Source organism: Hippocampus zosterae, chromosome 10 (assembly GCF_025434085.1).
Source record: "Hippocampus zosterae strain Florida chromosome 10, ASM2543408v3, whole genome shotgun sequence".
Taxonomy (NCBI): domain Eukaryota; kingdom Metazoa; phylum Chordata; class Actinopteri; order Syngnathiformes; family Syngnathidae; genus Hippocampus; species Hippocampus zosterae.
In genome coordinates, this window is record NC_067460.1 from 20,772,217 (window position 1) to 20,792,993 (window position 20,777).

Sequence of the window (20,777 nt, forward strand, 5' to 3'; positions counted from 1 at the left end):
TATGAAATTATTGTAAAAATGTCCTTCGCTTTATTATTTTGATTAAAAAAAAATTGCAACATCAATGTGCAAAAATATTTTGTGGTACATACACACACATAAAATGAGCATTATATATACAATTATATATACTGTATACATTTAAAAAACAGCACAAAATAAAATATAATCTCAAGCAAATTCTTAATTGACATTCCCTGACAAAAAGTGATTTTTTTTCTAACTGTAAAAAATGTGCAAAAGCTTTAAGGAATTTCTTATAAAATAACATAAGAAATCCATTTGTTTCCCTGTTTTTCAGTACTTCGGCTTTTGTCTTTCAATTGGTCTTCACAGGCGCTTAGTTCACTTATGCCCTTTAACTTTGTTTTAACCTTAGAAATGGCTCAGAGAGCTAGTTTGAGTGCATGGTTAGTTACCGGCCGCCCTATCGAGAGCCCCCGAGAAATCGCAGTTTGCCTTTCACACCACCAATATATTGCAGACATTTTAGCAAGTTTTGTTTGTCTGTCCTTATACAGTGTAGCACTATTATATATTCTCTTGGCCCAACGTTAATGTGCAAACCTTTTCTGTGTGTTGCGTCTCCTAGTGTGTTCTTTTAGTCGCTGTATCAAGTTTTATGATGACCGTGACTTTGATGCTTAATTGCACTAGCATTTTGGCTTATGTAACCAATAAAATTAGAAACAAGTACAGAGAGTATGTAAATTTAATCTAGTAGATTTTGGGTTAAAATTAGAATAAATGGTATGGTTAAAGATTCTAAATATACAATATTTCATTTTCTCTTACAGTGAATTCCAACCTGGAGTGACCAAGAGCTTGAAGCAAGCACGCTTGGCTTCTTTAGTGGACTGTGCAAAATGAGCCTTTTTATTTCGTCACAGACACTTGAGGCTCCCATTTCTTGACAGTAAGAGAACAGGTACCAAGGAATACCCTTAAAAGTGTTTTAATAGGTTTGAATGTTTAAAAAAATAATTATGTTCTTTACATCACTGGCAGGTTGGAAAATATCCGCCACATTGTTTTTTGTTTGATTTGTTGTATATCTATGTCCTTTAAAGGGATTTTTATGTTTACTGTTATTCATTATGACTTTTCAAGATAACGAATGCCATTAATCCGTTTTCTCAGCAACATTAAAATGTAATGTCACCTGTCACAAGAAGGCTCGCTGAGTTAATGCAAAAGGTCACATTTGTCACGATCAAAATCAACAAGCGAATCACGATGACTGGTAGTGGTGCTCATCTGGAGCCTTGCACTCCACTGCTGATGGTGATAAAAATTCAAATTACAAAATGTTTTAATGATTGCCTCCTTGGTCCATGTCATACCTCTCCAAAGTTTCATTGAAATTAATTAGGTAGTTTTTGCATTATCCTGCTCTCAAACAAACCAGGAAGTTGCATGTAAACAAACCAGGAAGTTAGTGAATTAAGACAAAATGTACATATATACAATAAAAATGTCTTGGGCCCTCAAGTGTCTTTACACATGCCAGAAAGGCAATGGAGCCAACTGGACACAAGGCATTCTTTACCGCTGACGCAATTCAATGGCGAGCCAGGGCAAAGAAAAAAAAAAAGGGTTCAATTGGCCATAACTGTTTGTTGCTTTAAGTCCATGAGGGGGAGTCATTGTGTTTTGAATCCAAATCGGAGCTGTCGCTGGCGGCATCCGGTTGGCTGGTCTGTTCGTCGCTCAGATAGACGTCTTCTATCATTTCTGCAGAACGTCTCCGATTGCGACAGTAAAGGGTTTCCTCTTTTACTGGCACGTTTGCCCCTTTGTGATACCTCAACTGCACGCCGCTGTAGGCCGGCTTGCCCAGATGCAGGTTCTTAGTAACTGGGGTGAAGTTATATTTACGCCGATTTTTGGGCCTTGAGCATCGTTTTGGTTCACGCGGAGTTACCCCCTTAGTGTCGTTGAGAAGGCACGACAAAGAGCAACGCGTGTATGTCCGAATGTCTTTCTGATCTCCTTTCTCCTTCCTCTTTTCCTGTTGTTTCACGTCCTCGACAATCACCACTGCCCCATCGTCTTCCTCGACCTCTCCCCCCGCCCTCTCATCTAGCGCCTCCCTCATCTCTTGCGCTTTCCTTTGCTTGACCGCTTCCCTTTCCTCGAACTCTTCTCCCGGTTTTGCCTCTACCTCGATGTTCTCCTCTGCCTCTTCTGCCGCGTTCTCCTTCTCTTCTTCCTCTGCTCTCTCTTCTTCCTCCTTCCCCTCATCATCATCCTCATCGTCCTTCTTTTTCTTCTTCTTCTTCCCCTCATCATCATCCTCCTTCTTTTTCTTCATCTTCTTCCACTCATCATCATCCTCCTCATTCTTCTTCTTCTCGTTCTCCTTATTCTTCTCCTCCAGCTGGACCTCCACATACACGTTTTCATCATTTTCCTTATTCTCCTCCTCCTCCTCCTGCTCCTCATCGTCATAGTCCCATTCCTCCCCCTCCTCATGTTCTCCTGTGGTGTCCTCAAATGTCTCCTCTAACCTCGTTTCCTCTGACCTCTGTTCTTTTCCCTCAGTTTCCTCAGTTTCCTCCTCCACATTTTGGTCCATTCCATCATCCTCGTAATCTTCATCATCGTGCTCCTCCTTTTCCTCCTTTCCTTCACCGTTGTGCCCTTCTGGCCTCCCCTGGCCTTCTCTGTCCTCGTTCTCCTCCTCCTCCTGCTCCTCTTCCTCCCCCTTGTCATCTTCATCCCTGCTCTTCTCCTTTTCCTCATCCTCTTCCTCGTCACTCTCATCTGACTCCTGCGTATCTTCTGACGAGTCCCGCCTTTCCTCTTGGCGATACTGGGCATCCCCGCAGGCTGGAATTAACAAATGGATTTTTTTTTGTAAACTCACACATTTTTGTGACCTTTTTTTCAAAATTCCCCAATATCAAAATGACATGTGTTATAAAACTGCTTCTGAGAATAATGCTCAATGAACATTTTCAAATAATTTTCACCCATTTACCATTTTTAAGGTAGTTGGATTATTTGTCTGATGCCCACTTTACTCCGTGCCGTCAGGTTTTACCCATTCACTGCCATTTTGTTTTTTATTGTTTTTAATTGTTTGCAGTGAATTTTAGTGTTTAGATGTAGTACTGTATCATTTTTTTTTTTTTTATTATTAGACATCACTCTTGTAAGTGACAAAAGCCCCATGATGAACACCCGGCAACATATTTGTCTCGAACCAGTTACAGGTTTGAACCAATATGTTACGTGGCAAAATAAACAAATGAAAATAATTTGGACCAGCGTAGCGTATAAGTGGCTCACCTGATTTTTTATCAGAATGCCTCTGGCTGTTCTTTCTCCTTTGTTCAGTTGGACGAGATTTGTGTGGTACATAATCCTGAAAAACATTAACAATATTAATTTCTTGATATTACTAGACCAAATAATTGTGCCTCAGACATGCATATAATGAGCCAAAGGTCAAACACTGCAATTATTTAAATAGCGTACCGAGCTGGCAGGTCTCTGCCACCTTTGGACCCTTTCGTCAGTCCCGGAAAGGTCCGACTTGATCCGACTGTCGGCCTCACTGTTTGTTGAGCTTAGTTTCTCCGTCTGGACCATCTTGCTTTGTTTGGCTGCAAAATCACAAATTTGTGTCAAACGCCACTGACAACAAGGAAACAAAACCTGCAAAGCAAGTCTTTATGGAACTGTACCTTTTCTTCCATGTTTTCGTGATCGGATAGTATTTATACTATTCGTCTCTGCTTCTCTTGTTCTGTCAAGCTTGAAAAACAGAATTAAAAATAGAAATTACCATAAATACTATATTGACAAACCAATGTTGTTGTTTTGTTTTTGTTTTTTTATCAGTAATGAAACTCGCACACTACTTTCAACTTACTTGAGTTTTCTTGGATAATTCAGACACTGTGCTTTGTAGACCCAGAGACATCTCATTGGTCTTGGACATATTTTTGTATTCTGTTGCTACATGGCGATTGAGTGAACCTTGAAGCAACATGTTACTCTTCTCCAAGAACTACAATACAAAATGGGGGGAAAAAAACAAATAAAAATTAAATCATAGAATAATTTCTTTTAAATGATTGTAATTTCCACTGATCAGGAATTCGACTAAGGCTTGCATCTATTACCACTCAGCACAAACGGAATGGTGAATGGAACACATGTACTATTGCCCTCCTATGAATGCAGTTGCAAATTCAGACACTAATGGATGTCGACATGAATGGTGCCAACCCACTGATGAGAACATACAAAAACATGTTCAGGAACAAGTTGAATGACATTTTGATACACTCCGCGGCAGAATTGTTTGAACAATGCTCCAATCGCCGGCCACAACATTAGGTACACCTGCATATTCTAATGGCAGTGGATAACCTTTTAAGAGGTACCGAACCCAACCAGTTCACATGCACATTCACTGAACCCTTCATTAGCGAAAAATATGAATATGATTTTTTTAACAAATTCAAAACATTTAAAAAACTAATTTATTAAAAATTGAAAAAAAGTAAATAAAATTTCAAGTCATAATTATAGTTGTTTTTTTTTTTAATTTACTTGTATGGCAGAGTCTTCGTCGAACCCCTGAGACGATCCACCAAACTCCTCGGGTTCGATTGAACCCAGGTTAAGAACCACTGTTCTAATGAAATACAGAAGGCCAATCAAGGTGTGTGTAAATGCAACGATAATAATGTCCAGTTGTTAAAAAATGCAACTGACTAAATTTGGGGGAACTACACCACGCATTTAAAGAGACACACAAAGAAAAATTTAGCTCCGAACAGAAAATGAGCATTTTCATAGTAGTACTGGATGGTCATCCTCAAACATTGCGACCTATTTGGAAATCCATAACTTTGTCCGTCTAGAACAGTGTTTCTGCCGTCTTTATTACCGATTTGCTTTACTGTTTGTTGTATATGTTAAATGGCTCCATGTACAGCACTTTGTATGCAGCGATGGCTGTTTGAAAGTGCTCAAGAAATACAGTTGAGTTGAGTATCAAGATATTCAACACCAACATGAAGGCAGTCCTATATAGTCCCGAGACATAGAGACCAAAACCACAAACAACAAATTACAGATTTGCATCTGCAGGTACGTAGGTGCGTTCTACACCATGCAAGGGTTGTGAACACTGCGTGTGCGGGGGAGTGTTGGCTAAACCACTGACAATCCGGCATGAATCTGCGCAGTTATTGAGAATATTGATTTTTTTCAGATTTTTTGTCATGCATTAGTTACGTTTACATTAAAAGTCGCATTTGTTTTTGTAATGTGAAGTAGTACATAAAAACATCGCATTTATCCAAAAATCCGATGTTGCCCGATAGTGTAACGTGGCCTTAGTTACCACCCACCCTCCACGGCCTCCTCCCTTGGGAATTTCTAAAACGGAAACTTCAACCCGAATGGGAGACGTCGGCGTCTTCTCCTCCTCCATTTTGCCTCGCTCCTTGTTGGCTTTGTTCTTCTTGCTTTCGTCCAAAATCTCCAGCTACGACATGTTGTCGTTTTAGTGAAGATGCATTTTTGGGGTGCAAGCATAACTAGCGAGCAAATTGCACAATTTAGTGGTGGAAATGAACTAAGCCATATTAACTAACTGTCGTAACTGTCCGGATATGTCGACACGCTCAGATTCTGAGGTGGGGGGTGTGACTCACACCCAACTACATAATTGGGTTAACCATACAGAAAATGTCCATCCATTTTCTAATCCATTTATCCTCACGAGGGTTGCGGGTGTGCTGGAATCTATCCCAGCTGTCTTCGGGCAGTAGGCGGGGTGCACCGTGAACTGGTTGCTAGCCTATTGCAGGGCACACAAAGATGAACAACCATTGGAGCTCTCACTCACACCTAGCGACAAGTTAAAGAGTGTTCCATTAGCCTGCAATGCATGTTGTTGGAATGTGTGAGGAAACCGGAGTACCCGGAGAAAACACACGCAAACACGGGGAGAACATGCAAACTCTACACAGGAAGGCTGGGCCCGAAATCAAAGCCTGCACCTCTGAACTTTGAGGGAGACGTGTTAAAACAGTCAACCACCGTGCCACCTTCAAAATGTCCAAAAAACTGAAATGGTCAAAACAGACACCATCTCCACAATTCTGTCTTATACATTATTCCTAGTCTATGCAGTCTGTTATATTTTCAGCAACTCTTGTCAGACGTGTCTATAATATTTAGGAGTAACTTTCTGGAGGTTAATGCTGCTACAGAATGCCGCTTCTATCCATCCATCCATTTTCCAATCCGCTTATCCTCACAAGGTTCGCGGGGGATGTTGGAGCCTATCCCAGCCGTCTTCGGGCAGTAGGCAGGGGATACCCTGAACCGGTCGCCAGCCACTCCCAGGGCACACAGAGACGAACAACCAACCACGCTCACACTCACACCTAGGGACAATTTAGAGTGTTCAATCAGCCTGCCATGCATGTTTTTGGAATGTGGGAGGAAACCGGAGTACCCGGAGAAAACCCACACAGGCCTGGGGAGAACATGCAAACTCCACACAGGGAGGCCGGAGCTGGAATTGAACATGGTACCTCTGCACTGTGAGGTTGACGCGCTAACCACTGGATCACCGCGCTGCCAGAATGACATTCTAGTGATATACAAATCGAATGGTGTTGTGAAAGTTTTGCACAAAAATACTAAAAACGAATCTCAGTATTATCAATGTAAAGGCACACATCTCTTGAAATAGATCTTATGAGATAGTACAATTGTACCTAAGGTACTTGTTTTATGTTGAGAGGGAAGAAATTTCATCTGTGCTGTACTTTATGTGACACATACGTACAGCACATTTGACAATAAAGTTGTATTCAATTCAATTCAAGGTCGTGCATGTTGGTGTCCCCGTGAGCCATGTTGCCCCTAAAACGTACCTGTATCCTCCTGTCTTTCTCCTCCAGTTGTATGATGAACTCACTGAGCCTACGGGTGAGTTCCTCCTTCTCCAGCAGGTTAGGGTTCCGGTTGACCCTCCACTGGAGGTGACTGATCCTGTCTTTGCAGTCCAACAACTCCCTCTCTGTGCTTTGCAGCTTCCTTGCTAGCTTATCACGGCTCGAGCGTGTCTCGGCGAGCAACTTCCGCAAAGTTTTGACTTCGTTTCTGTGCTGGTCTTGTATCTAGAAAATCCAAAGAGATGTCTGGGAATATCGACGAGGAATACACGCACGTCTTGCAGATTTGAAACTCTGCTGAGTTTGGGCTCAGGAAGCCCACACATAAGAGTGGTCGCCAGTCAATCAGAGAGCACATGACAAGACAAAACAAACATTCATTCATCTTCCGAACCGCTTGATCCTCACTCAGATTCTGAGGTGGGGGGTGAGCAGGGGTCGCGGGGGTTGCTGGAGCCTATCCCAGCTGTCTCCGGGCAGTAGGCGGGGGACACCCTGAATCGGTTGCCAGCCAGTCACAGGGCACACAGAGACGAACAACCATCCACGCTCACACTCACACCTAGGGACAATTTTTAGAGTGTTCAATCAGCCTGCCACGCATGTTTTTGGAATGTGGGAGGAAACCGGAGCACCCGGAGAAAACCCACGCAGGCCCAGGGAGAACATGTAAACTCCACACAGGGAGGCCGGAGCTGGAATCGAACCCGGTACCTCTGCACTGTGAAGCCGACGTGCTAACCACTGGACTACCGGGCCGCCTCAAAACAAACATTTATACTCATATTCACACTGTCACTGAGTGAGAAAAGAACTCATGTGGCTTGCACGGATGTCAGGCAATTAAACCACGACACCATGAGTGGACAATTGTATTTTATTTTTTATGAATCTACTTTCTGTGTACTTCTCTATATTCACGGGAAGTACATTGATGTGCAAATACTTTGTTAATGTGCCTCAGCAGATATTTTTCCAAGTACCTTGCTTGATTATGCTTTCTGAGTATGTTTTACTTTCTGTCCCTACGCGTTTGAAAACAAATCTATATTTCCTACTTTGTTCAAATAGCTGACACAGAATTGGCAGCTGGATTCAGTGAAGCATGTTCTTTTTTTTTTCGCTTCCTGCTTTTTTCCCCATTGAGACATGTTTTCAAAACGGGTATTCTATGTAAATGACAGTAACATTTCATTTTTACAGTACATTTACTGAAATGAATTGAATCTCTACTCGTAGTTTTTCCACGGTAATTTTCATACATGTCTGATTTAAATACAGAGTGTTAGTATTTTGCCACCTTTGGTGGTTCCGAGCATCATTTTATGTCAAAACAACACAATACAAAAGGCCACTCACTTGAGAAATGCTCCCATCCAATTCTTGATATTGCTGCAGCGCCACCGTGTGGCGATGCAGAACGTTCTTCAGTAGTTTGTTCTCGGTCTTGGAATCTTTCAGTTGCTGTTGCAGCACATAATTCTGGTTTTTAAGCTCCTTAATGTTGTTTGCAGACAGCTCCCTCAACTTTGCGGTGTCCCTAATTGGTGGCAATTTCAGCTTCGAGGCTAAATGGATGACATATTTGTTTTTTTTTTTGTTTTTTACACGGTAGTTAATTTAATGACGTGTACAGATTTATAGCGAAGTGCGCGATGTTTGAATACCTTCACTTCGCCTGTAAGGATTCAGTTTGTCCTCTTGGGCTTTGTATGCATATGACTTAGTTTGCAAAGAGCAGCGCTGGCCGTTGAGGAGTCTGGGCAGAGAGCATGTTTGGGATGAGTCTCTGATGCACCGTCCAGCATCCCCCTCGGCCCCTGACCTCAGTACAAAGTCCCGCTGGTTCACGCTCATCGCTCCCTTGCAGCAGCTTTTTCTCCCTTCTACAGATGCATTGCAACAAAAAAAAATTCAACGCAGATGCAAGAGAGGCGGCCAGACGCCAATGAAAATCTGCGTCTCACGTTACATGGCTGTGAAGCTCCAAATCCGACTTCAGTGTCGCTTTTAATGACGCAATCGGTTGTAACCTCATATCAGAGCACAGATACAGACGACGCCTATTCTTATTACAGGTGGACGACGCGGGCGACATCATACAAGTGGTATGATGTCAACAGTTGGCGGGTGGGCGCGGCCGCGACGCCCCCCTCTCAACAATTAGGTCATGCTGCATGGGTAACTTGATGTGAAATTAGGCGAGGCGTTTCCGTTTGTTAGCCCCGCCCCCAGACACCACTAGCAAAAAGTTACGGCGTAACGTTAAGAGAACTATGATATCAACCACCAAATCGTCCAGTGCAATGGGGGCGTAAAAGAAAATGCACTTTTTTTCTCTTTTTTTTTTTTTTTTACAAATATCGAGCCTTTGGACTTAATCGCATTGATGGTAACTGAGCTGAAGTCTCAAAACAAATGATGAGGTTTTTAAGTTTTATTTTACTTTTCAATCACATTTATACAAAAACATTTTGGGCAAATTAAGACTTGCGTGCTGTCCCACTAAACTAACAACAACAATGTGTTTAGTTGGCATGCCAACATAATAAGTAAAACATGACATAAGTATCAAAATTAGATGGATTTTAACAAATCCTAACACCGACATACACAAAAAAAGTATAGTACATTATGGTAACAACCACTACTAACATTCTTGCTGCTGGAGGCTGTAAATTTCCCCAGTGTGGGACAAATAAAGGATATCTTAATACCAGGAGAGCTAATAGTTACTTTCCTTGCTGATGAGTTGGCAAGCACAGGTCAAAAATAGAAATATCATCTCCATGTATATGTCCCACGGGGAGATTCAAAACTGTCAACAAGACTTGAATCAGAAGGATCCAGATCAGATTGGGAATTCTGGTAGTCATGTAGGGGAGTATCGTCTTCCTCTGATTTCCATGTTGGTGCTCGTCTACGAGTCAGACTCTCACGTGACTTCCGGTCCAATCCACTGTAAGCTGGTTTTCCCAAGTGTAGATTTGTAGTCACTGGGCTGAACACGTACTTACTGCGAAATTGGGTGCGTTTGTGTTCTTTTTGTTGAGAAGATTCAAAACTGTCGACAAGACTTGAGTCAGAAGGATCCAAATCAGGTTGGGAATTCTGGTAGTCATGTGAGGGAGTATCTTCTTCCTCTGATTTCCATGTTGGTGCTTGTCTATGAGTCTGACTTTCACGTGACTTCTGGTCCAATCTGCTGTAAGCTGGTTTTCCCAAGTGCAGATTTGTAGTCACTGGACTGAACACGTACTTACGGCGACTTTGGGTGCGTTTGTGTCCTTTTTGTTGAGGGGGCGTTTTGACGATTGTCTGAGCAAATCTGCAAGAGCCTGGGCATTTTTGTTGGCGTATCCAATCCTCATCAAGCTCCTCTTCCATGGACTCCTGTGAAGCATTCGTTACCTCCTTGCTCTCAATATGGTCTCCTGCCATTTGGTGAGTGGGGATTTCCTGAAAGTCTGAAATGTTTTTGGGGGTGTGGGGGAGAAGGGATATTTTGTAAATATTTGAAGGACAAAAGGCACAAAAGTAAAATATTTGGTGCATTTAAGGGTGGTCAGTGGCTATTGTCACCTTAGTCAAAAAAAAGGTGTGTTGTTTCTAAAACTACTAGTACCACCATCCATCCATTATCCTCACAAGGGTCGCGGGAGGTGGGGGGGTGCTGGAGCCTATCCCAGCTGTCTTTGGGCAGTAGACGGGGGACACCCTGAACTGGTTGCCAGCCAATCACACGGCACACAGAGACGAACAACCATCCACACTCACACCTATGGACGATTTTGAGTGCTCAATCAGTCTGCCATGCATGTCTTTGCAATGTGGGAGGAAACCCACGCAGGCCCGGGGAGAACATGCAAACTCCTCACAGGAAGGCCGGAGTCGAACCCGGTACCTCTGCACTGTGGGGTCGACTTGCTAACCACTGGACCGCCCCTACCGGTACCCATTTCTTGAAACTATTTACCTACCATATATCCTCACATACTGTAAATGCATCGCATGTGCATTCATAGGTTGATGCTGATCCAAATATTACAACTCCGTTACGTGTTGATGCTACTTTTAACAAATCTGTTTGGGTGTATTTATGTTGAGCACAGTGAACTACTGGCAACATTAGTGGCTTACCTGTACACTTCTTTGGAACTTCCACATTCCGCTTGGTCTTCAGGTATCTAACTGCTATTGACCCCCCTGGTACATGATCCTGGAAAACATTCGACAACAATCAGTAGTATTCTCACCCTGAGACTATTCTCCCCACAAATGAATGGAAAATAATAAAATGCTATAATTGTGGGTGAACGAGTGCGTCACAGAAATGCTAAAGACTTTGCAAATGTTATTTGAATCACATACTGTGCTGGTTGATCTCAGCCATTGTTGGATCCCATCGGCAGGCTCGGCAGAGCCTGACTTGATTGAATATGCATTCCCACTCGTTATAGGGATTGTTTCCTCAGTCTGGACTATCTTGTTAAATGTTTCTGCAAATCAAAAATGAGCCTCGCATATCAGCCATGACTGTAACAACAAGCAAAGTGGGGTTGTGCTAAGCTACTAGACCTTTTTTGTTTGTCGAAACTTCGAATCGCAGAGTGGGTATGTTGTGGTCTTCCAGTTCTTTTTTTCGTTCCTGTTTGAACAAAACAACACCAATATACGAGTTGACATACCTTCACAAAGCTTAGAATCAGTTAGCCGAGTGTGATTAAGGTGAAATTACACATATCCTAATAAATGTGGTGATTGTGGTAATATGAGACACAGCTGGTTTAAACCTACTTTAATTTCTCTGGTTAACTCATAAACGCGTGCTTGCAGAGAGAAGAACACGTCGTTGGTCTTGGACAGCTTTCTTTGCTCTCCTGCTATGTGGCGATGGAGGGTGCTTTGAAGCAATTTGTTATTCTTCTCCAACTCCTAAAACAAAGGATGAAACAAAAAGTGAATCAATAACCACAATCGCACACCGTTGAACATCATGAGCACACCTGTTCCCGACATACAGATTAATCTGTCCTCCAATTATGTTTTTCATGTCTTGAGAAAAGTTGGGGGAGGCCAAAGAAACGACGCTCATGAACTGCGTCTCAATTCTGTTGCTGCAACAGGCCTTTGCAATGTATCCGAGACGGAAACACCCTTATAGCTTTGCTGTAACATGGGAAAGCTACCAATTAGCATGACAAAAAAAATCATACCAGTCCAATAAAAGGATAACTGAAAACATTCACATCCTACTGATATCCGGTGAAGTAATTGACAGTTCTTTGAACCCCCACACGCATTCCATAGTGCCGATATACAGTCTGGTACTCTACCTCCTGAGCCATGCTGCTCCTAAACATACCCATATCCGCTTGTTTTTCTCCTTCAGATTTACGGTAGCCTCATCCAACCTGCGGCTGAGCTCTTCCCTTTCCAGCATGGTGGGATTTTGGAAGATCTGCGATTCAAGCTGCAGGATCTTGTCTTTTGAGTCCAACAACTCCTTCTCTGACTCCTGCAGCTTTTTCGCCAGCGTGTCACAGCTGCTGCGCGTCTTGCCAAGCAACTTCCTCATGGCCTTGACCTCATTGATGTGCTGATCTTGTATCTAGAACGCAGATGTATTGAGATATTCTGATGAAACGTGTATTTCTGTGTGGAATCATACAAGGCATCATGAATCATGAAGTCAGACTTCAGGTCCAGTGGCTTGCTTAAGTATATTTGGCCCCATTCCAACTTTTTTACCTGTTGCCGCATTCCAGGAAGCATGGTAAGAATCAATACAAAGTGGCAACCAAATTCATACTATATTTTACGAGAACTTTTTTTTAAGTTAAAAAAAACTGCACTGAAGGTAACTCACTCTAAAAGTGCTCTGAGCATTTCTGAATGATCAAATGTTGACCTACATGACAGATGATGAATACAGCCCACCTGTAGTATGATGTAAATAGTGTGGTTTAGCATCCGTTTTTTTCTTGAAAGAAATAAATGGTCTGTTTTCCCCAACGTGTTGGGTCCCAAAATTGTCCCCCAATTCTCGACTGAGCCATACACATAGTCACTTGTTTCCAAACTTACGTTGTGGTGGTCATTTTTTTGAATTTACAGCGGGTCCGCTCTTTTTACATTTATAAAAATAATAATTCTATGAAGTGGAGAGAGTGTGGGGAGATAACTGCGAAATGAATTACACTCCACCGACCTGAGATAGACTGCCTTCTAATCTTTGGTATTCCTGGACTGCCACCGAGTGGCGATGTAGGACATTCTTCATCACTTTGGACTGCGTCTTGAATACTACCAATTGCAGCTGGAGGTTACCATTTTGTCGCTTGAGATCTTTAATGGTGAGGTTTGTTGACAGTTCGTAAGTCTTTGGTTTCTCGTTGATCGGAGGCAACTTCGGTCTGTAATCTAAAATTCATGGTTTATTGCGGATAGCAGTAGCAGTGACATTCCAAAACGGCTTGGCACCATAATAAATTACCTCCACTCTTTCGATATGGAACCAGTTTGTCATCTAAGGTTTTGTGTACAGGGGACTTGGTCGGCCCTGTAAAGACTGTAGGCAGAGGGCACGTTGTCGATGCCTTTCCATTGCACATTACAGCATTACCTTTCTCCCCAGTCTTCGGTGCCAAGTCTGGCAGGTTCACATTCATCACCTCCTTGCTGTCGAAAGAAGAACATACAACGGGCACTAGCTTTAAACGCTAACAAAGCTGCCGCACTTCAAACCTGATTGCCTCCAACCCCCGACCTCGAGCCTTTATGGTGTCATTAAGTCAAAACAAAGAGCGAGGAGAAATGTCACCAACGGCCGTAAATGAGTGTGATATCACGTGACCGCGTTGTTGACGAAGAAAGACGCTGATTTTTTGGGTTGAGATTTTGAACAGACGGACCCGGTCGGGAAAAAAAGGGTTATTGTCGATAAAACTGCTCAAAACTGGTCCCTCTTTTTAAGAAGGGGGGCTGGACGGTGTGTTCCAATTACAGATCGATCACACTCCTCAGCCCGCGTGGAAACGTCCCAAACACAAATACCCTACTCCATGACATATGAATTTGAATTGAATACAACTTTATTGTCAATTAACATGGTTTTGCCAGTATTGCCAACAATATACAGTATGCCAGTCATGCAAAGTATGGATGGTCTGGATCCCTCAAATAAATAAGGTACAAAGTGGCTCAGTTAAAATGACGAATGTGTTTTTCATTTATTATCAGTATTCTATTCAGTATTTCTCATAAATTGTGTTCTTATCAATAGAATAGCTCATTTTCTTCCTTTAAATGTTTAATGTTTTTCCATTAAAAATAAATACATAATTAATGACAGGTTTTGAAATATGTTGGGAAAAAAAATAACAAATTGCCTTGCAACCAGTTGAGTGTGTACCCCGCCTACTGCCTGAAGACAGCTGGGATAGGCTCCAGCAGGCCCGTGGCACTTGTGAGGATAAGCAGTTCGGATAATTGATGGATGGATTTTAAAAGTACACAATTTTTACCAAAAGCTCTTTCTCAATAAATTAAGGTATGATTTTGTAGACGTTTTTATTAAAAGCCTTTTCATAACTTGTTCATAAAAAAAATACAAAGCAACAAATTGTAAACTTACCAGTGCTAAAAAACAGCAGAACAGTCAACACTAAATGTGCTGCATGTGCATGCTTGTGTTTTTCCCCATGCAGACCAAATGATGGCGTACAGGTGTTTGTAGATGAACATTAACCAGAATATTTACTGGAACTTTACTATTGGATCACCAGTTTCTAGTTGAAGGCATGCAGTCCCAGCATTACCACCTTATTGCAAACTACCAACCAGCATGTAATTCCCACTCCACCTGGAAAAACAAAAGATCCGTTTCAGGATTCCTCGATAATGTAGAATGGCAGTGAAAACACTGCAAATGCAATCAGTGAGATGATTACCTGCAACTCCAGTTGGGAAAGCGACAAGACGTTCAACAGGGGCAATCCATTTACTGGGGACCACTATTACTGGGTCAGAGTAATACTTCCAAATTAAAGAGATCATCAAAGCAGCCTGAGAGACACCAAAAATACATACACAAAGTTAGATCAATCACCACCACTTTTTACATGCATTCAAATTGGACTCCAGTAAACCTAAATTATCTTAATGTCTGAAATGAAGAGGTTGATCTACCTGCAGTAGATAAAAGACAATGTTGACAACCCATTTCATTTTGGCCTGCTGTGCAGTCCTTGATTTCACTGTCAAAAGGAGAAAACAATTTCTTCACCTGTCGAATAGTGCACCCGGTGTCTGTTAGTCAACAGGCAGTTGTGCCTTAAGTGGGAAGTAGGACAGTGGGTCATTCAACTCATGGTTTGGGGGAAGAATGAACCAAAACAATGACATAAATTAGTGATACCTTGATTTACAGGTAGAGATATCATAACCAGGCTCCTCACTCAATGTACTTGAATATTAAATCAATTCCCCCATTGAAATGAATTACAGGCACTGCATAAAAAAAAGAATGTAAAGAAATGAACTAGTTCTATAAAGTGTAATTACTGTAGTAGACAAGTTGACATAATGAGTGACATCTGAAGTTGGGAGTCCGTGTGTGTGTGTAATATATATATATATATATATATATATATATATATATATATGAGATGGTCTGAGGAAAACCAGCAGTTACCATGTGTTTTGAGCTTATCCGTCATCTTGTTTATTTTGCGCTCTAATCGGGCATATCGAGCAAATTCATCCATCATACTAATTGAAGACTGCTCTTTCTTCATCGCCTGGATTTCAGCCCTCATCTCATTCTCCTGTTCAGCATCTTTTTGCACCATCTTGGAGAGCTGGAGACATTCATCTTCAAGTCAATTCCAAAACATAGCTCTTACTCCGACAAGCATTCTATCACAAAGAGCACACGCAGCCGTATAATGTATTTATGCGCCCGCTATACTTACAATCGAAGAAATGCTCGGCAAGAGTGTTTTCATGAGATTGCAAATAAAAACCGACCCCAGCACAAGAAACCAAGCGTAACCGGCCGCCATGTTAACTGTTGGCTTGCCTTCTTCGCAAACGGATTTATAGTCCTGGTTGTTCGAATTGGGTGCACTACCGCCACTTAGAGGATGGAGTGCACTGCCTTCTGCTGTATTGATACAGTATGATCGTTCACTCAGTCACTACCACCATCGGACATCCCGCTTAATGTTTATATTAATGCCTACATAGCCTTATTTTCACATTTGGGATTGATGGTTGTCTGTGTGGGGTCGCGTGGGGTGTATCCACACATACGTGGGGCGGGAGGGGATGAAGGGTTTTATTGCACATAATAAATGTTTCAGAAAAGAACTGCACACAGTTCAATATAATATTAGATCGATAGAAATACAAAGGTGAGTGGCGTGTGGTCCTGTCCACACAGGTAAGTTGCTATGGTTCAAAAACATGTTGCCTCCTCCTCTAAGCCAATTGGTGCAAGATGAAGGCGGGACATGACGTTTTCTGCTACGTCGGTAGGCTAAGGTTAAACTCACGTTAAACTAGAGGTCCAATCCGGTTTCGTCTCGTTCTGGTACTCCTCGGACGTTCATTTGAAGTTACAGGCAGAGTGTTTTGGAGGTAAATACCTTCAAGGTGTGGTGTGCGCGGACTTATTTCTAAGTGGCAAAGGCTCTCTACAAGCTTGACAACAATGGGAAAAACGAAGGTATGTTGCGTTCAGCCAACTTATTTATTCCCACATCTCCGAGTGTCTTTTTTTTCAAATCATTAATTAAATGTGTATTTCCGCGTCGTCGATCCTCGTGAGCCATACTGAGTGCCGCCTTTTTCCTTCGTGGGGTTGTGTGTTTTAAAAGCAATATGATTGCGGTTTTTTTTAAACGTAGGAACTAGAAAACAAACAGTGGAGTCCGCAAGGAGACAAAGAGGTGTAACCTTCGTCAGTTGAGACACAGGTTGCCATTTGGGGGAAACGCATCGCGAGATTGTTCACCAACGTCTCATTTACGTAGCTTGCATGGCAGTATCTATGCAGCTTACAAAAAAAAGTACCAACGAGCGCAACGTTAATAATTACACGTTAAATACATTTCGACGTGCAGAGACGGCGCGTCGTGGAGAAACATCGCTTGTATGCGCGTCACCACCGTCCTTTCCCTCCGAGCGCCATGGCAGCCCTAAAAGGACACGCCTCTCCCTTTCATAAGAAAAGCCTGTACAGTCACGTCTGGAATCTATTTCCCTCTCTGGATGGTTTTGATTTCATAAATCGCCGTTGACGCGTGGTAGAAGGGGCTCGTTAAATGTGGCGCATGCACGCTTCCATTTTAAATCTATCGTGCTAAAACTACTCCATCTAAAATGTGTAATTAGGTTGGAGCGATTGCCGCTAAGAAAACATTGCATAATGTCTTTATGACTTGAGGGAAGGGAGCGGTGCCCATCCCCCCCTTTTGCATCACACGCCCACTTAACGATAGGAGTTTTTGTTGTTCCTGCTTTTAATATTTTCTCTCTCCCTCCTTTCGTCACAGGGCACAGAGGCTCCAGCAGATGCATGCCCAGCGGTTTGTAGTGAATGCTTTCCATTACAATGCTGTTACTCGCACCCAATGAACATTTGCTACTGCTGCTCTTTTGGGGGGAATTTTCTCCTCCCGTTGGCACGTTGGCATTCCCAAAATGCTCTATTGAAACTGAAGCATGAACTCCGCGAATCCCCTCCTCTCCGGTTAACAAAAAACTCCATCCACACTTTGGATAGGCGTTTGACGAAACAAGATAGATACATACTTTACACATCCAAAAGGGAAATTTATGTTCCGGCAGTCTCCATAATGAAAACAATGCAAAGCAGGCATGCATTTTCCTCCCTCATCGGCTTCTTATTTTGATTTTTAGGCTGTTACCTATAGTCTTCATCAGAAATCTGATGTAAAACTATGAGTTATATTACTATTAATATTCAAAACAAGAGAAATACAAAAAAATGAATGAAGTATCTATATGAGTCTCTTTCTACCTAGAAGAAAGTAAAATAGAGGTTATAATAAGTTTGGTGTAAAATCACATAATAAGGCACACTGTAATTAGGTGATTCATTCTTATTCTTTGAATATTTGTAACGGGAGGGAGAATCTTCTAATTGTTCTAAACTCATTTTCAAAGCCAACAGAACAAAGGTCCTGTAAGGAGCTGATGCTCTAGTTGTGACCGAATCAACAACGCCTCTGATTGCAGCAGTCACTTTAATGTTGGCCATTAGTCAATTCCACAATCAATCTTAGTTATCGAATAATAAGCTCATCTTGAATCCACACAACAGGTGTTTAAAGTTACTGTGTCCATGTGAAATTTCCCCTCAGGCTGGAAGCTCTTGCCAAAACGGCAAGTGGAGCTGAAACGTTGTGTTTGGTTATTTTAGCCAATCAGACGCCAGAGAAAGGTCTTGTAGGCTAGGTATAGATAGGTCTTATAAGAGTCTATTCCTCTTGCCTACCTTATAGTGTACACCTATTTGTCCTGCATCTTATTGTGAAGTTTCCCGTTGTAATGTAGTCCAAGTGAAATGTGACAATCTAACCAACAAACATGGGTATGAATCTAAAGAAGCCAAGCTAAAATCTTCACTCCGTCACTGTCTGGTGGAACCCTGTGTCCAAATGTGGGCAACTTCATATTTTTTCACAAATCTAAACTCTTAGAATTAGACTCTATTGTACAGCGATTGGTCTGGCCCCATATGGGTCAGTGATTTATTTTTATTTTTTCTTACAAATTCTTACCCAATCTTACGAGTTGAAAACAGTTTGCTATTTTGCCGATGCCACGTTAATGGATCAACACACATGCCATTTTTGGGTTTCCTTGAAAAGAGAGCGTTTTAGAGATGCAAGGATTCTGCTTGATATCAATGATGTGCAACGTCTGCATGACCACTCAATAGAACTCCAAACAGTAGCAATGTTACCACCGATGCTTGTACTAACACATGAGGTGGCTCATGTACTAACACATGAGGTGGCTCATGACCTGGCTCTTTCACCATTTTTATTATTGACTATTGAAGTGGGCGATCATTAATTGTCGTGACAATGATAGAAATGTTGTTTATCCTTCTTCCAAGTCGTCTTCCATTTACTTTAGTTGTTGAGTTTGATTGTGTTTAAAAAAATACATAGAAATATTTATTAATCATGTGAGGGAGATGCCAACAAAGATGACAGCGACAATTATCGACAGAAATGACACAGCTGTTCAAAGCAGCACAAAAAGATGCACAGGAACATTTATTTTGATGTGAAGTATATATTTTGTCATTAACACGTGTTGTCCTTCTTCAGCCAAAGCGAAAGTCTCCACGATTGTTAGCTGTGAGTTTTTCCTTTTATTTCCCTCTAATGTACTGCACCGGTGGTGTGGGTTTAACAATTCAGTGTGCACGTGTGTTTATTTCATAGAAAGAGGCAGAAACTAAAACGGAGACAGAAACTAAACCAGCGCCAACAAAGAACGTACGTATTGTTTAAGGACAAGTGTCAAATGACACTTGATAATTGCTAATTGCTTTATTTCTAACATTGTAGGCGCCTAAGAGCCAAAATGTGAAGGAGGTGCCCAAGGGCAAACCGGAACAGAAGAAAGAGGAACCTCAGGATGAAAAACAAGAGGACCCTGCTGAAAACGGGGAGGCCAAAGTTGAAGAGGTAGCTTCAAGTTTAATCCTGAATGATCATGTTTTGTTTTGTTTTCTTGGCAAAAAAAAAGGAAAAAGTGCCACGTTCATGGATTTCATTCTCCTTTTGCAGGCGGCTGCAGCAGATGGAAAGAAGGATAAGAAAGAAGCGGATAAAACAGATGAGTAGAATTGCCTCAATTCATCTGCCCGTGCCCCCCCCCCCTGTACCTTCTTTAATGTCAAGTGCACATCCTGTTTTCAACTGCCAATATTTGGGACAGCAGCATTTTTAGGGACATAAATGCAAACACACATTTAAAATGTTTTTTTTTCTTCCAACCCCATCGAATTTCATGGCTCTTGTGAAGGGAATGTTTTGACCTTTATGTTGGGTTTTATTTCCCCTTTATTTTACCCCCTCGTCAGCTTCTTATTTAGATTTTTAGGCTGTTGTTTTCAATCTTCATCAGAAATCTGATGTAAAACTATGACTTAACATGGAACTTCTCAAAGGGTTTTTGAAACGATACTGATTTGAACAATCTGTAAAACACAATCAGTTTGTTTGTTAAAATGAATGTTTTAACGTGTTTTATGGAATGAATATTATTTTCTCAACTGTAAAATCATGATTTTTGGTCCTATAGTGCCGCGCATGATTGTGTTTGTTGCATCTTCAGAACATGTGCACGGGTACAGTTTAAATTTTGTCCTTTTCAACAACAAAAAAAATATTAAGTTGCCATATATATTCATCCAGTGATGGTACATTGTTGTTTTTTTTAGCTATGGTCAATGCTTGCTCACTCTGTTGCCACTTCTGTCAACAATATGTACAAGTTTCAAATTTGTGGCTATACTTATTGTGACTTTGGACATCTCTACCAATGTACAGTTTTGTTTTTATTGTTTTTTTTTTTACGGGTAATAAAAAAAACATTATTTTTACATTGCGCTTACATTTTTACAAAAGTAGTTCAGTAAAAACATTGACTGTGGTCAAAGTGGTTAAACTGTAGATAAATACAAAATAATATAGTTATTATAATGCCATTTTCACGCTGCCATTTTTCTTTGCATAGCTGCATGTGTGGCTTGGAATTTTCAAAACTATTTTCCTATGAGGTCCAGTGAAATGCTTC

At 41.6% G+C, this 20,777-nt stretch overlaps 3 protein-coding genes across 6 annotated transcripts; 1 reads left to right on the forward strand and 2 right to left on the reverse strand.

The window, feature by feature from the left end:
• Positions 1–1,033: 1,033 nt before the first annotated feature.
• On the reverse strand, positions 1,034–14,332 carry LOC127608916 (uncharacterized protein DDB_G0286299-like). Of its 3 annotated transcripts, none has more exons than XM_052078437.1 (16): positions 13,429–14,332; positions 13,144–13,355; positions 12,298–12,543; positions 11,730–11,867; positions 11,511–11,580; positions 11,304–11,431; positions 11,073–11,151; positions 9,650–10,399; positions 8,600–9,590; positions 8,292–8,500; positions 6,912–7,157; positions 3,881–4,018; positions 3,693–3,762; positions 3,484–3,611; positions 3,295–3,370; positions 1,034–2,832 (listed from the first exon to the last, which is right to left on the reverse strand). In XM_052078437.1, exons 9-16 carry the CDS (start codon positions 8,787–8,789, stop codon positions 1,625–1,627), a joined length of 2,265 nt encoding a protein of 754 aa, XP_051934397.1. In that variant the 5' UTR covers positions 8,790–9,590; positions 9,650–10,399; positions 11,073–11,151; positions 11,304–11,431; positions 11,511–11,580; positions 11,730–11,867; positions 12,298–12,543; positions 13,144–13,355; positions 13,429–14,332; the 3' UTR covers positions 1,034–1,624. The 3 variants fall into 3 exon arrangements, with proteins under 3 accessions (XP_051934397.1, XP_051934398.1, XP_051934399.1); XM_052078438.1 differs by having other exon boundaries at positions 12,269–12,543; XM_052078439.1 differs by having other exon boundaries at positions 11,939–12,543.
• Positions 14,333–14,487: 155 nt separating this feature from the next.
• Positions 14,488–16,637, reverse strand: get1 (guided entry of tail-anchored proteins factor 1). Of its 2 annotated transcripts, none has more exons than XM_052078637.1 (5): positions 16,490–16,637; positions 15,628–15,793; positions 15,123–15,190; positions 14,885–14,999; positions 14,488–14,796 (listed from the first exon to the last, which is right to left on the reverse strand). In XM_052078637.1, the coding sequence occupies exons 2-5, from the start codon at positions 15,782–15,784 to the stop codon at positions 14,723–14,725; spliced, it is 414 nt and encodes a 137-aa protein (XP_051934597.1). In that variant the 5' UTR covers positions 15,785–15,793; positions 16,490–16,637; the 3' UTR covers positions 14,488–14,722. The 2 variants fall into 2 exon arrangements, with proteins under 2 accessions (XP_051934597.1, XP_051934596.1); XM_052078636.1 differs by lacking the exon at positions 16,490–16,637 and adding an exon at positions 15,908–16,060.
• Positions 16,514–19,956, forward strand: LOC127609018 (non-histone chromosomal protein HMG-14A-like). The gene is made up of 6 exons (XM_052078644.1): positions 16,514–16,662; positions 17,492–17,524; positions 19,301–19,330; positions 19,418–19,471; positions 19,544–19,663; positions 19,766–19,956. The coding sequence occupies exons 1-6, from the start codon at positions 16,648–16,650 to the stop codon at positions 19,820–19,822; spliced, it is 309 nt and encodes a 102-aa protein (XP_051934604.1). The 5' UTR covers positions 16,514–16,647; the 3' UTR covers positions 19,823–19,956.
• The last annotated feature ends 821 nt before the right edge of the window (positions 19,957–20,777 follow it).

Coding starts and splice junctions, on each gene's coding strand:
- LOC127608916 (XM_052078437.1), bottom strand. CDS start 8,789: ATGAGCGTGAACCAGCGGGACTTTGTACTGAGGTCAGGGGCCGAGGGG. Junction 4,019..6,911: donor AGAAAGACAGGAGGATACAG/GTACGTTTTAGG, acceptor TTTGTATTGTAG/TTCTTGGAGAAGAGTAACAT. Junction 2,833..3,294: donor GCATTCTGATAAAAAATCAG/GTGAGCCACTTA, acceptor TGTTAATTCCAG/CCTGCGGGGATGCCCAGTAT.
- LOC127609018 (XM_052078644.1), top strand. Junction 19,331..19,417: donor AGTCTCCACGATTGTTAGCT/GTGAGTTTTTCC, acceptor TTTATTTCATAG/AAAGAGGCAGAAACTAAAAC. Junction 19,664..19,765: donor GGGAGGCCAAAGTTGAAGAG/GTAGCTTCAAGT, acceptor CTCCTTTTGCAG/GCGGCTGCAGCAGATGGAAA.
- get1 (XM_052078636.1), bottom strand. CDS start 15,997: ATGGCGGCCGGTTACGCTTGGTTTCTTGTGCTGGGGTCGGTTTTTATT. Junction 15,794..15,907: donor TGCCGAGCATTTCTTCGATT/GTAAGTATAGCG, acceptor GAATGTCTCCAG/CTCTCCAAGATGGTGCAAAA. Junction 14,797..14,884: donor TTTCCCAACTGGAGTTGCAG/GTAATCATCTCA, acceptor TTGTTTTTCCAG/GTGGAGTGGGAATTACATGC.